Here is an 11744-nt window from a genome sequence, read left to right as displayed (position 1 = left end):
AGGTCTGCACCACATTCTCTAGCTTGATGCCAAGAATTCTCTTCCTCTGGCTCTTTGTCACCTCCTCTGGAAGGCTGCAGTCAAAGGGCGCCACACTCTAATCCCCAGAACTGGTGAAGATGTGAGGTCACTGGGCAGAGAAGATATGGGGCTGCAGGGGGGATCAGGGCTGCTGATCAGCTGGGCTTAAAATAGGAAGACAAGCCTGCACTATCTGGGCTGGAGCAGTGCCATCACAGGGCTCCTTTTATAGAGAACAGGCCAAGTACGGTGGTTCACGCCTGTAATCCCAGCACTTTGGGAGGCTGAGGTGGGCGGATCCCCCAAGGTCAGGAGTTCGAGACCAGCCTGGCCAACATGGCGAAACCCTGTCTCTATTAAAAATACAAAAATTAGCCAGGTATGCTGGTGGGTGCCTGTAATCCCAGCTACTTGGGAGCCTGAGGCAGGAGAACTGCTTGAACCTGGGAGGCGGAGGTTGCAGCAAGCCAAGATGGTGCCACTGTACTCCAGCCTGGGCGACAGAGTGAGACTCCATCGCAAAAAAAAAGGGGAGAACAGAGAGGCAGGAGGGTGTCTGGGATGTGAGAAAGACTCTCCCAGCCTCGCCGGCTTTGCAGATGGAGGAAGGGCCCAGAAGCCAGGAACCAGGTGGCCTCTAGATGCCGAAAAAGGCAAGGAAGGGGACTCTCCCCAGTAGCCTCCAGGAGGAAGCAGCCCTGCCCACTGCCCACACCTGGATTTTAGCCAGTGAGAGCCATTTCAGACTTTGGACTTCCAGCAATGTGAGAAAGTAAATTCATGTTCCTTTCAAGCTGCTAAGTCTATGGTTATTTATAATGGCAGCCACAAGAAACAAATAGAGGCCTTCCTTGGTCATCTTATGTAAAATAGTTTAAGACTCACCACTGCAGTTACAATGTACTTTTATAACACCTTAGGGTTTTTTTTTTTCCTTCACAGTTTCATTGTAGATTTTCCTTCTCTCTTGACATCTTGTTGGCAACCTTGTATTGACAAAGATCAGACAGTGTGGTGACATTGTGTTTGAAAATGCCATCTGGTAATGAAGAGGTGGAGAAGCAGGCACTCTCATTACTGCTGGGACTGAGCAAACTGTAATAACCCTTCTGAGAACAATTTGATGCTCTTTCTCAACATCCCATGGGCACAAACTTGGCGACTCCACCCCAGGTGCTCAAGTTCTGTGTTTACCTACAGATTCACACACACAGGAAGTGACTGGAGGACCAGCAGTGGGATTTAATAGCAGAAGAATGGAAAGAGCCTATATGTCCATCAGTGGTCTGTGGCTGGAATAAATCACAGTAGAGCCATACAATGGAACACTGCCCAGCCACGTAAAAAGTCAGGTGCTCTTTATGCACTAGTACGGAATGATTTCCAAGAGAAAAAAGCAAGGTGGAGGAAGTGGGAGTGGCCCACTGTCATGGTGGAAGAGAGAGGACGGAGAGATGGTGTGAGTGAATTTTCTTGTCTACACAGGCTGCCTGTGGGAAGTCGTATAAGCAGCTGGTCAGATGGGCGGTCTCTGAAGGGAGTGGCCAGAGGGTATGGGGTGTGCTGGGGGGATTTTCATGACCCACATACCTCTCACTTAATGGGGGAATCATGATGTCTCCTGTCTTGACCCAAGATGCCCAAATCATTTTCACAGTTGAAAAAATAATGGAGCTTTTGGAAACAGGTGTAGATGAGTGATAAACAACAGTTTGAAGATAAAGAAATGCAGTTTTTATGCACAAATGTCATTGAATGAAGTTTGTTTTACTTTCCAAAGGAGGAAAGAGACTTGCTGGGGAGGTGGGGAGTGGGGAAGGGATGTTAGGGAGCCCTTCAAGAGGTGCGTTCTGACTGCACCATTTCTTCATCGATTTTTCAAACTTCCAGAGTCTTATAGTTATTTTGCCCTCAAATACCACCCAAAAATGAAGCTATATTGCAGAAAATTACTTTTAGGGCAAAATCCAGGCTCCACAGGAGAAGCTTTGGGATAAGTGGAAATAGCCCACCTGTGCCACAGATAACAGTGCCATAGGAGGCTCCCTCACAGAGAATGCAGGTGGACCGAGAGCTTCGTGTTTCCTCCTCCTTGTCAGGCTGGCCAACAGCTTCCCTGTGACAGACTCTGACCTGGATCTGTTGTATGGAATACCTACCTTAGAGAGGTGTAGAGTCAATGCAAAGGTCTTGTTTATATGTGTTTTTGAGATGAGAAAAATGAACATGTTAGTTTTCTGATAGAAATGTTCCTATAGAAAAGCAAAGATGAATGATGCAAGAGAGATGGCGAGAGTGAGAGAGAGGAGAGGAGAGGAGAGGAAAAGAGAGACAGATGGAAAAACAGACCAATGAACCGGGGCCCTTGAAAAAGCAAGAGGGCAAGAGAACCCACGAGCAAAGCACTTTGGCCTTGGATGGGTGAGAGGCTTTTCCCTGACACATCAAGAGGAGGGTGGAGAATTTGGAGTGTCACTGCCAGCCACCATTGCTTAATGTGCCTAGAACTGGAGATGTCATTCTTGGCTCTTAGCCCTGTTCCCTTCATTCTCTATGAAGTATAGCAACAGTCATTTCTCTAGAAAGAAGTGATGATACCCCACTCTGTAAAACATTTTTCAGTGACTCTTGATGACTCTTCAGCCATCTTCAGGACCAAACTGAAACTCCCTCCGGACTCTGCCCCTGCCCCATCCAAGAATTCTCATCCCACCCCCAACCCCACATCCTCCTGCCAGGCCAGCATTTGCTTTGCATTCTACCTAAAATTTCTTAAAAGCATTATTCAGTTTCTCCAGAGCTTAGGAAGCACAAAGATGTTTTAAGTTATTGCAAGTCGGTTCGTTTTTGCACAGCAGATTCTAATAGCTGAAAAGCAGTAACTGGAATCACTTATTTGTGACCTCTTCCCTTTTGGAACCCATCAGTTCTTCTGACTGATGCTCCCCGACCCTCCCCCATGATTGACAAGGAACTCCCGCTCGCCCATCCTGCACAACTGGAACAGGTGGTATTTCTGGAAGCCTCCGCAGCCCATGAGATGAGAATCCTTCACTCCTTCCTCTGCCGGTCCACGCCCATCTCCACTGCTGCTCACATCACACTGCATTTTACTCCCCAGTGGTCTCCTCTTCACCGAGCATTTTTAAAGTAGGGGATTCATTGTGCATTTCTGCAGTCCTAGCAAAGAAACAATAGTAGACAAAGATTTTTAATTTTTAATTTTTTTCTGGAATGAGGGGTAGGATGAAAGGACGGGTGGATGCGTGGATTAGTTGGGATGGTAGAATGGCCTCACCCTTGGGTTGCATTCAGTGGCCAAGTGTCTTAGGATGTGTTCAAGCGCTATCTGGAGTGGATAAGCAAAACAGCAGCCACAGTCACTGAAATATGTGCAGTCGCAATTTGCCTGCTGAGTAGTTCTTGGCCATTTCTACACAGAAGTCTGGCCTCAAGGAAGATCCAGTGTGTTTCTGGCACATCAATTCATTACGCTGATAATGTTGTCGTTAAGTATGTTTCTGCCTCAAATGCTTTGATGAAATATTTAGCAATAGGAGAGCCACAAGTGGGCTTTTAAGGCCTGATATTGATTTGATCATTGACTTTCTGATCTTGATAGCATATAAGTAAGGGGTGGATGAATTAATTTAACTGCATTTGTGTTCTGCCATAAGGGATGACTCGGGAGAAACTGAGGCCCTAAAAACAAAGTATTTTCTTTTGATCAAAACCAATACTCTGCGTGAACCCAGGAGGCGGAGCTTGCAGTGAGCCGAGATCGCGCCACTGCACTCCAGCCTGGGCGACAGAGTGAGACTCCGTCTCAAAAAAAAAAAAAAAAAAAAAAAAAAAACCAATACTCTGCAATCCACATAATGTCTGCGCTAGGGAGCAGGAGTGAGGGTAGCACAGGCTGAACCCCAGAACTGAGCAGCTCTCGTGGTGGAATGCACCCCTCGTCACGATCCCTCCCAAGGCCGGCAGAGGGGCCCTTTGTCCCTCCTGCCCATCTGTGAAAGAAAAGTGGAGAACACCTCTTGTCACCTCTCTGCCTGACTGCGCAGTGTGGAAGCGATGGACTATTTTAGAAGTTATGAGATTGACTAGTTTACTAAGGATTTCTGAGCATAGCGGCTCATCTCCTCGTCTCTAATTGTTGATTATCTAAAAACCTGGCCTGCTGCCCATGTGAGCCTATTTCATAACGAGCTGCAGGTGAGGGGCACACAGTGTTTCCTCTCCGCTGCCCATGTGAGCCTACTTGATAACGAACTGCAGGCCAGGGGCACACAGCATTTCCTCTCCGGTGCCCATACCTAGACATCCTTACGCAGCTTGGGCATCTTCATGTCGACCTTTCTGTCATAGTTAAGATGCCTAACTACCATGCACATTCCAGAGAGACAAGCAGTAAACACTCCGGTAACTTTTTCACAGGTGGAATTCCAATGCACCTGGTGATGAAGCCACCTGAGCAGGTGAGGGTCCTGGCAGCTTCTTGGTTTCCAGAATGTTCACGTTTCAAGTTATCTGTCCAGTGTTATGTTTGGAAGGGAAGGCAAGGGTTAAAGAGAGAGAATTGGCAGCTCTCCAGCGATTCGGGTTCTATGTCCAGCCTAAGACCTGCAGAGATGGGGGACCAGGTTAATGCCAGTGCTGACCGCCACTTACAGGCTGGGGCAATTATAGGCCTGGGCGGGAGGGGACTAGGGGGTATAGCCTGCTTCCCAGAAGATGTTGATAAGATGTTCCATGACAAGGTGGTTTGGCCCTGTTTTTGGGGGGATGTGATAGAATGTTCCTGTTTTGGGGGGCATGTGATAGAACGCTCCTGTTTTGGGGGGATGTGATAGAATGTTCGTGTTTTGGGAGGCATGTGATAGAATGTTCCTGTTTTGGGGGGCATGTGATAGAATGTTCCTTGGATCTTTGCCCAGCAGAGGATATGACGAGGATGTTCCTTCAGCTGGGGCTTTGCCGGGCAGGGGATAATAAGAAAGTCAGGTGGTTGGGCAGGACATTTCTCGTGGTCCGACCCCCGTGGAATATTTCACTTTGACCAGGGTCTGCAAAATGGGGCTGGGATTACAAAATGGTGCAGTTTGAAGTAATAGGCAGCATCAACAGAAACAAAGAAACAAAAAACACTCTGTGCCCCCCTCATTCACAGTACCGTGTAATTCCATCCTCACAACCAGTAATGCCTACATCACCGTCTCTCTAATTTCAGAGCTGTAAGTAGTGAGGGTTGGTGTCAAAGTTACTTCTAAGAACCAGCAGAATCGCCCTTCCAGTACTCTCTTTCTGGCTGCAAGACATATAAACTGAATTACAGTTTTCAAAGATAGAGGTTTTAGCTTTTCCCTCCCTTGGCACATGGGATCGCCTGAGGAGAGAGGATGGACTTTGCAGTCATATAGGTGCGCACTTACACATCTGTAAACTCCACTGTCTGCTAACTGACCTTGGGCAAATTACCCCACAGCATCTCAATTCCCCACTAGAAAATACATAGATAATAATAAAAAGTGACTAAATGATCACTTCGTGACTGGCACCTACTCTGTGCTGGATCTCCAGGTGCAGTTGGGTGGGTTACGCACTGTCCAACCTGCACATTTCTATAGCAGATGCCTGAAGACCAGTTATCTTTTGCCCCCTGGGCTTTGGAGAGGAATTAGGGAATGCGAGGATACTTTGATATTTTTCAGATCACGGAAAGCGTTTCACTTATTTCATAATGCTGATGTACCTTTAAAACAAATGTTTTATTTACAGTATTGTATGGGGGATGGGACTGGTTCCAGGACCACCACGGATGCTCAGACCCAAAGATGCTATAGTCCCTTATATAAAATGATGTAGTATTTCCATATAACCTATACGCATCCTTCCATATGCCTTACATCATCTCTAGATTACTTGTAATACTTAAGACAACGTAAATGCTATCTAAGTAATTCTTATACTATAGTTTTATTTGTATTTTTATTGCTGTATTGTTATTTTTAATTTAAAACTTTTTTCCAAATATTTTAAATCTGTGCTTGGTTGAATCTGTGGATGTGGAACCCAGACAAAGAGCACCGGCTGTATTAAAATTAAAAAAATTATTAACCAAAAAAAAAAAAAAAAGTAAAACAAGCAAGCAATCACCAATACTCTGTTTCAGAAGGCACAGAAGAGGGGAGGAGTTGGGGGGAGGTTCCGCAGCAGGGGCTGTGCCTGGTTGCTCAGCAGTGAAGGAAGCCAAGGAGGGCTTAGAATGTTTGTGGTTTCCACGGCGACAGCCCAGCCCAGGCAGCTGGAGGGAAGGAAGCGATGGCGGAGGAGCGGGAGCCTGAATGTAAGTGGCCTGGAGCGGCTCTTGCTGGCTTGTGAGATTTGCTTGATGTTCAGTTGTGGAGGGATGGGCTTCTGAAGACTGATTTGAAATGTGAAAATCTTTTTCTGGTGGCTGCACGCCGGCTCCAGGGTCACTAGGGCTGAGGACTGGATTGGGGTTGTGCTGCCTCCTCCGAGAATCTGAAACCAGCGCGCAAAGCACAGAGGTGGGGGGTGCGCGCCATGTGGGCGTGGGTGCCAGCGAGTGTGGACCTGCGCGGACGGACGCGCCGTGTGTTGGAGTCTCTGGAAGCCTGAAGAGGAGGAGGAGGAGGGACGAAGCGGCAGGTTGCAGGCTGTTCAGAGCGTGATTTTAAAAAGCCGCACTTCAGAGCATTCCCTGGCACGCTGCCTTTCCGCGCTCCTATAAATGACCACAAAGCTCAGCGCGTCCACATTCATCAAGTCAGAAGTCCTTTATTTTGTCTCCGTGGCCCTGAAGGCTGGTGCTATTAATGTGATTTTACGCATGGGAGTCTGTGGGGAGGTAAGCTCAGGTCTTTTGACTTCGAAGCCTTCGCTTTTTCCCACCACCCGCCATGGGCTGGGACTGAAACAGGACTACCGACTGATTCAGACGAAGTTTGGGCAGAGAGAAAACTTCTTAGACTGAGCAAAGCAGTCTCAACAAGAAAATGATTTAAAAGAAATTTTATTGTGTGATGTCAGAATGCATTTAGTGCTCTTCATGTACAGGTGAGTGGGCAGGTTGAGAGCGTGGTCTTGGAGGCAGCTGACCATCTGACCACCTGAACCTCAGTTTCCCCTCCTGTAAAGGAGGATGGGACGGCGCCTACCTCCTGGGCTGTTGTGGGGATTGAATCAGCATGCCGCACACCCGCTGTGGAATAGACAGTGGGAGTCATTTTAAAAAGGGGTCTTTCAGTCCTTGGGGAGTTGTCTTTTCTCTTCTTTGTATACAAAGAGCTTCAGGCTGTCACCAGGCTGGACTCGAGGGTAAGGTCAGTTTTGCTGCTTTCTAGGGGATCTGGGGAAGAACCCCTTCCCGGCCCAGTGGACTTGTTGGCATGACCCTGTCGCTTGTGGTGGGGGAATTGTGGGTTGTCAGCAGGGGCCCTGGCCCTAGGAAGTCGCCTTCTGTCTGGCCTGTGGCTTCCACCTGGGATCCAGCGAGTCTGGAAGCTTCCTTTCCTTGCAACTTCCCTGACCCCCTTTCTTCCACCTCTCCCTTCTGACTCTTGCCAGAGAAACTTCTCTGCTTTTAGGGGCTCACGTGATTAGATTAGAGCCCTGACCATCCAGACTAATCACTTTATTTTAAGGCCCATCACCTGAATTAAGCTGGTAAAGTCCCCTTTCCCTGACCTGGCGTCAGGGTGGCCAGCTCTGGGTCCCATCATTCTGCTTCCACATTTCACCCTGAGACAGAGTCCATGTGAGGCATGTGCTTCTCCCTTGGGCTCGGGTCCCCTCTGGCCCTGGGTCTGCATCTCACTCCCTGTGGGATTTCCAGGTTCCTGGGGGCTCACATTCATCCCACCCCTGAAGCACACAGTGCAGCGTGGGGCAACAGATGTTTATCCGTGGGTTCAGGAAAGGCCAGATTGCAATCTCAGTGGAGTCTGAAAAGATTCTCCGGCTGGGAGGATGGACACACGGGAGTGATGGACGCTCTTTGTGAGTTCTGCAACAAGTTCTGTGAGGGGAGCCCAGGACTCGAGGACAGACCCCCACTGGCCAGGCCTGTCCTGAGGCTCCCGCTCTCCTCCAGCAGAGAGCCTGTGGGTCTGGGCCTGCTGCTCTGTTCTTGGAAGTCTTTCCAGAAGTACATTTCTTAGGATGTGCACTGACTTTAGGGTAGGAGCAGAGAAGGCAGAGGGCAGAAATGCAGAGGGAATATGAATGTTCTAGAACGAGACCAAGGAGAATTTCCATGGGATTCTCAGTTTCCCAGAGATCTGACAACATGGGACAGTGATTAAAAAAATTTTTTTGTTTTTTTTTGAGGCAGAGTCTCACTCTGTCGTCCAGGCTGGAGTGCAATGGTGCTATCTCGACTCACTGCAACCTCCACCTCCCAGGTTCAAGCGATTCTGGTGCCTCAGCCTCTGAGTATCTGTAATTACAGGTACCCGCCACCATGCCTGTCTAATTTCTGTATTTTTTGTAGAGACGAGGTTTCGCCAGGTTGGCCAGACTGGTCTCAAACTCCTGATCGCAAGTGATCCACCCACCTCGGCCTCCCAAAGTGCTGAGATTACAGGCGTGAGTCACTGCACCCAGCCTGAGTTGTAATAATTTTGACATTAAAGACCTATTGTTCTATTCTGGGGTTGGTGGGGTGGGGGGGTGGGGGGGATGGATACATTTCCAAAGAAACAAACAAATAAAAAACCTCTGTTTAAAAATGTTTAATACTAAATTTTGGCAATATGTATTAATCCAAATGTAGCCTAAGACCTATTACTACATGTTCCTATTCAATACACATTCAAAACTTGGTTTGGTTTTACTGACAGCAAATTTGTTTTCAAATCATTTGTAAAAGAGTCATAATTTCCAATAAATTCTTAAAACTTTTTTTTTGTTTGTTTGTTTTCTCTCTCAGGCAGAGAGGCAGGATACACACACACACACACACACACACACAATGTTTTCAGATGGGAAAATGATTAAAATATTTATTGCCACGATGGGGATTCATGGCATATATTACAAGAACGTGGCAGACAGAAGTGGAAACTTCTGTCTGGAGCAGCTCTTACTACAATCAAAAGAAAAAGCATTTGAAGTGGGAAAATGATTGTGTTGATTGACTTGCTGGTGGCTTCAAATCCTTCTTGGAAATAAAATAAACAAAGGATAACACAACAGCAATGAAGTCGCCTCCTTCTTCCATCTCCCATAGAGTTGGTACAAGGTGCCTTTTAGAGCTTTAAGTGTTCATGCCTTTGACGAATTACAATGATTGTTGTCTTGGAGAATTTGTTCTGTTAATCATTTCTTAAGTGGTTGCTCTGAAGGACTAAGCTGATCAACAGCGGCAATTCTCTAGCATCCCTCTGCTGAAAATATTGGCTCCAGTATTCAGCCGCCTCGGTTGACTCAGGGAAGGATGGTTTGCTTCTCAACGGACAGAGGAAGTTTCTCTGAGGAGGGTATGGATGGGCCTGCTGCCCTTTGGCCATCACAGTACACAGTGTCCCAGAAAGAAACTCTCCTTCTTAGGTTAGAAAACAGCAAATGAAGGGGGCAAATCTGGGCTGCTCTTCTTCTATCTGAAGTGTTCAGTGACATCTTACCTGTACTATAGACCTGCAGCAAAAATGGGTAGAATTTATGAAGTGTCTCTTCTAGACCATGTGCCTCTTTGCCAAAAGTGGTTCCATCTGGGTGTCAATCAACAATTTTGATTGAGATGATGACTCTGATGTTGCAGAGGAGGCAACTGCGGTTCAAAAGCCCTGGGGGTTGGCTCTGTGGGGATGCTGCAGGAAGAGGTGAGTGTGCCATTGGTCATTGAGGGGTTTAGTCAGGGACTGCTGAGACAGTTTAGCATTAAGTGAGAATACCCCCCAAACCCTTTCTGAATTCCCCGGCATGTGAAATGAGTTAAAGAAGACATCTTTAAGCATCATCATTAAGAATTATAATTGAGATTGTACACTTTTCTTTCAGAGCCTTTGCTAATATTGTAAGAAATACTCTGCCACATCAAGATATTCTGTCTTTTTCTTATTGGCTTTGAGGGTCCTGAGCTTTCGGGTTGACTTGCACATCCTGGGGGCCTGGGGGCCTCTCATCTGCAGCAGCACACTAGACCGGGCACGGGTGTCTTTGACTTTTAAGGGCTGGGCCATGTACTCTGTTCGTCTGTTTCTCTGTAGACCCTCTTTTGGGCAGGGGCTATGCCTCTCAGCCAGTGCACCAGCTGACTTGCTGTGGAACTAAAAGCGATCCCTAAGAACCTCCTTTTCTTTTCTGACCAGTGTACCTGAAGTGGAAGCACTGCGAGACGCCAGGCGTGAAGACCCTGTGTAATCTGAAGCACTGCGAGACGCCAGGCGTGAAGACCCTGTGTAATCTGAAGAAACTTCTGAACCGGCTTCAGAAAGACCACCGGGACGACGTCTACCTCTACATCTCTGGACACCTGAACCCCAACAAGCTCTACCGGCCTCCGGAGACGATCTTACAGCACTGGCCCAATGCCCACCGGCCCAAGGGGGAGCGCGCCTCTGAGGTGGGAGAGCCGCCCGCAGGGAAGGTGGCGAGGATGAAGGAGGCCCTGGCCCACTTCACCATCCACACGGCGCTGGTCCCCAGTGAGGCCCAGGACACCCCGCTGTTCAGGTACCTGAACCCCCAGGCCTCTCTTTCCCACACTTCAGAGGAGGATTTCCTTCCAGTGGAGGCTGTCAGAGAGGGGAAGGAAGAAAAGAAAGGAGGCCCTCCTGGACGGGGCCCTCCTGGATGGCGCAGGAGGGAAGAACTCCGGCTGCCCGACTTGAAGGTGCTGTCCTACCAGGAGGCCGGGTCCAGAGGCACCAGGGACCGGCACCACTATGTCAGCTCCTACCTGGCCGGAGCCACCAGCGCAGACAGGTACAGGATGTTCCTGCGTTTCCAGAAGGAAGTGCTCGCCAAGCAAGATCTCCTGAAGAATGACTTCACCGGGAGCAAGGCGGCCGCGGGCCACGAGAGAAAGCTGCAGCAGGTGAGGAGGGCAGCCCTGCGGTGGTCTCAGGGAAGAGCTCTCAGGGCATAGCTCTCGGTGCAGTGCTCTCAGGGCACAGCTCTGGGGCAAAGCTCTCGGGTCAGAGCTCCGGGGCATAGCTCTCGGGGCAGTGTTCTCGGTGCAGTGCTCTTGGTGCAGCGCTCTGGGCGCAGTGCTCTGGGTCAGGGACAGCCACGACGGTGAGCTGAGAGGCTCGTCCTCTGAGGCTTCCCGGATACGTCCAGGCGGGATGCAGCACTGTACCAGGTGCCGAGAGCATTAGCACCTTCAATGGGGACAGTTTGGGTGAAATGAAGGAGGGCGCCTTCTGGGAACTGGTCAGCTGGGGGAGGCCCATAGCGGACGCATTGGAGGCCATGTGGCTGCAACAGTAAATCAGATGTTCGTAGGTCAGCAGAGGGGTCTGAGAGAGGGCTTGCCTGGCTGACGGTGGAAGAACCGTGAGGGCAGAGGGAGAGCTGATGGGCACTGTCACGCCCTGAGGTATGCCCAGGCAGCACATGTGTACAGAAAGTGCTGGTGTGAGGGGAAGATCTACGGTGGGCTGCCGACTCAGAGGAGAACAGCTGACTGGAGGCGTCACCTCCAAATGGGGACGATGCACGAAAGAGAAGAAAATAGGCCCCCAGGAAGCAGC

General features: G+C 49.0%; 1 protein-coding gene and 1 long non-coding RNA gene across 9 annotated transcripts in view; one reads left to right on the top strand and one right to left on the bottom strand.

Annotated features, from left to right (window-relative positions):
* Positions 1 to 2766: 2766 nt before the first annotated feature.
* Positions 2767 to 6388, bottom strand: LOC109027284 (uncharacterized). Its single transcript, XR_002006405.4, has 3 exons — positions 6181 to 6388; positions 5198 to 5332; positions 2767 to 3201 (listed from the first exon to the last, which is right to left on the bottom strand). It is a non-coding gene; the product is annotated as an uncharacterized lncRNA (long non-coding RNA).
* The window catches only part of C5H6orf118 (chromosome 5 C6orf118 homolog), a 54267-nt gene continuing 48824 nt past the window's right edge, over positions 6302 to 11744 (top strand). For 4 of the 8 annotated variants that reach the window (XM_055390765.2, XM_055390766.2, XM_055390764.2 and 1 more), the window contains exons 1-2: positions 7132 to 7365; positions 10359 to 11086. In XM_055390765.2, coding sequence (XP_055246740.1) covers positions 7236 to 7365; positions 10359 to 11086 — 858 coding nt within the window. In that variant the 5' untranslated portion in view covers positions 7132 to 7235. Of the gene's footprint in view, positions 6371 to 6733; positions 7105 to 7131; positions 7366 to 10358; positions 11087 to 11744 lie in introns of those variants that run through there. The other 4 variants (XM_055390768.2, XM_055390767.2, XM_019028928.3 and 1 more) reach the window with 4 other exon arrangements.

This window comes from Gorilla gorilla, chromosome 5 (assembly GCF_029281585.2).
Source record: "Gorilla gorilla gorilla isolate KB3781 chromosome 5, NHGRI_mGorGor1-v2.1_pri, whole genome shotgun sequence".
Lineage (NCBI taxonomy): Eukaryota > Metazoa > Chordata > Mammalia > Primates > Hominidae > Gorilla > Gorilla gorilla.
This window is presented reverse-complemented; position numbering and strand designations above follow the sequence as displayed.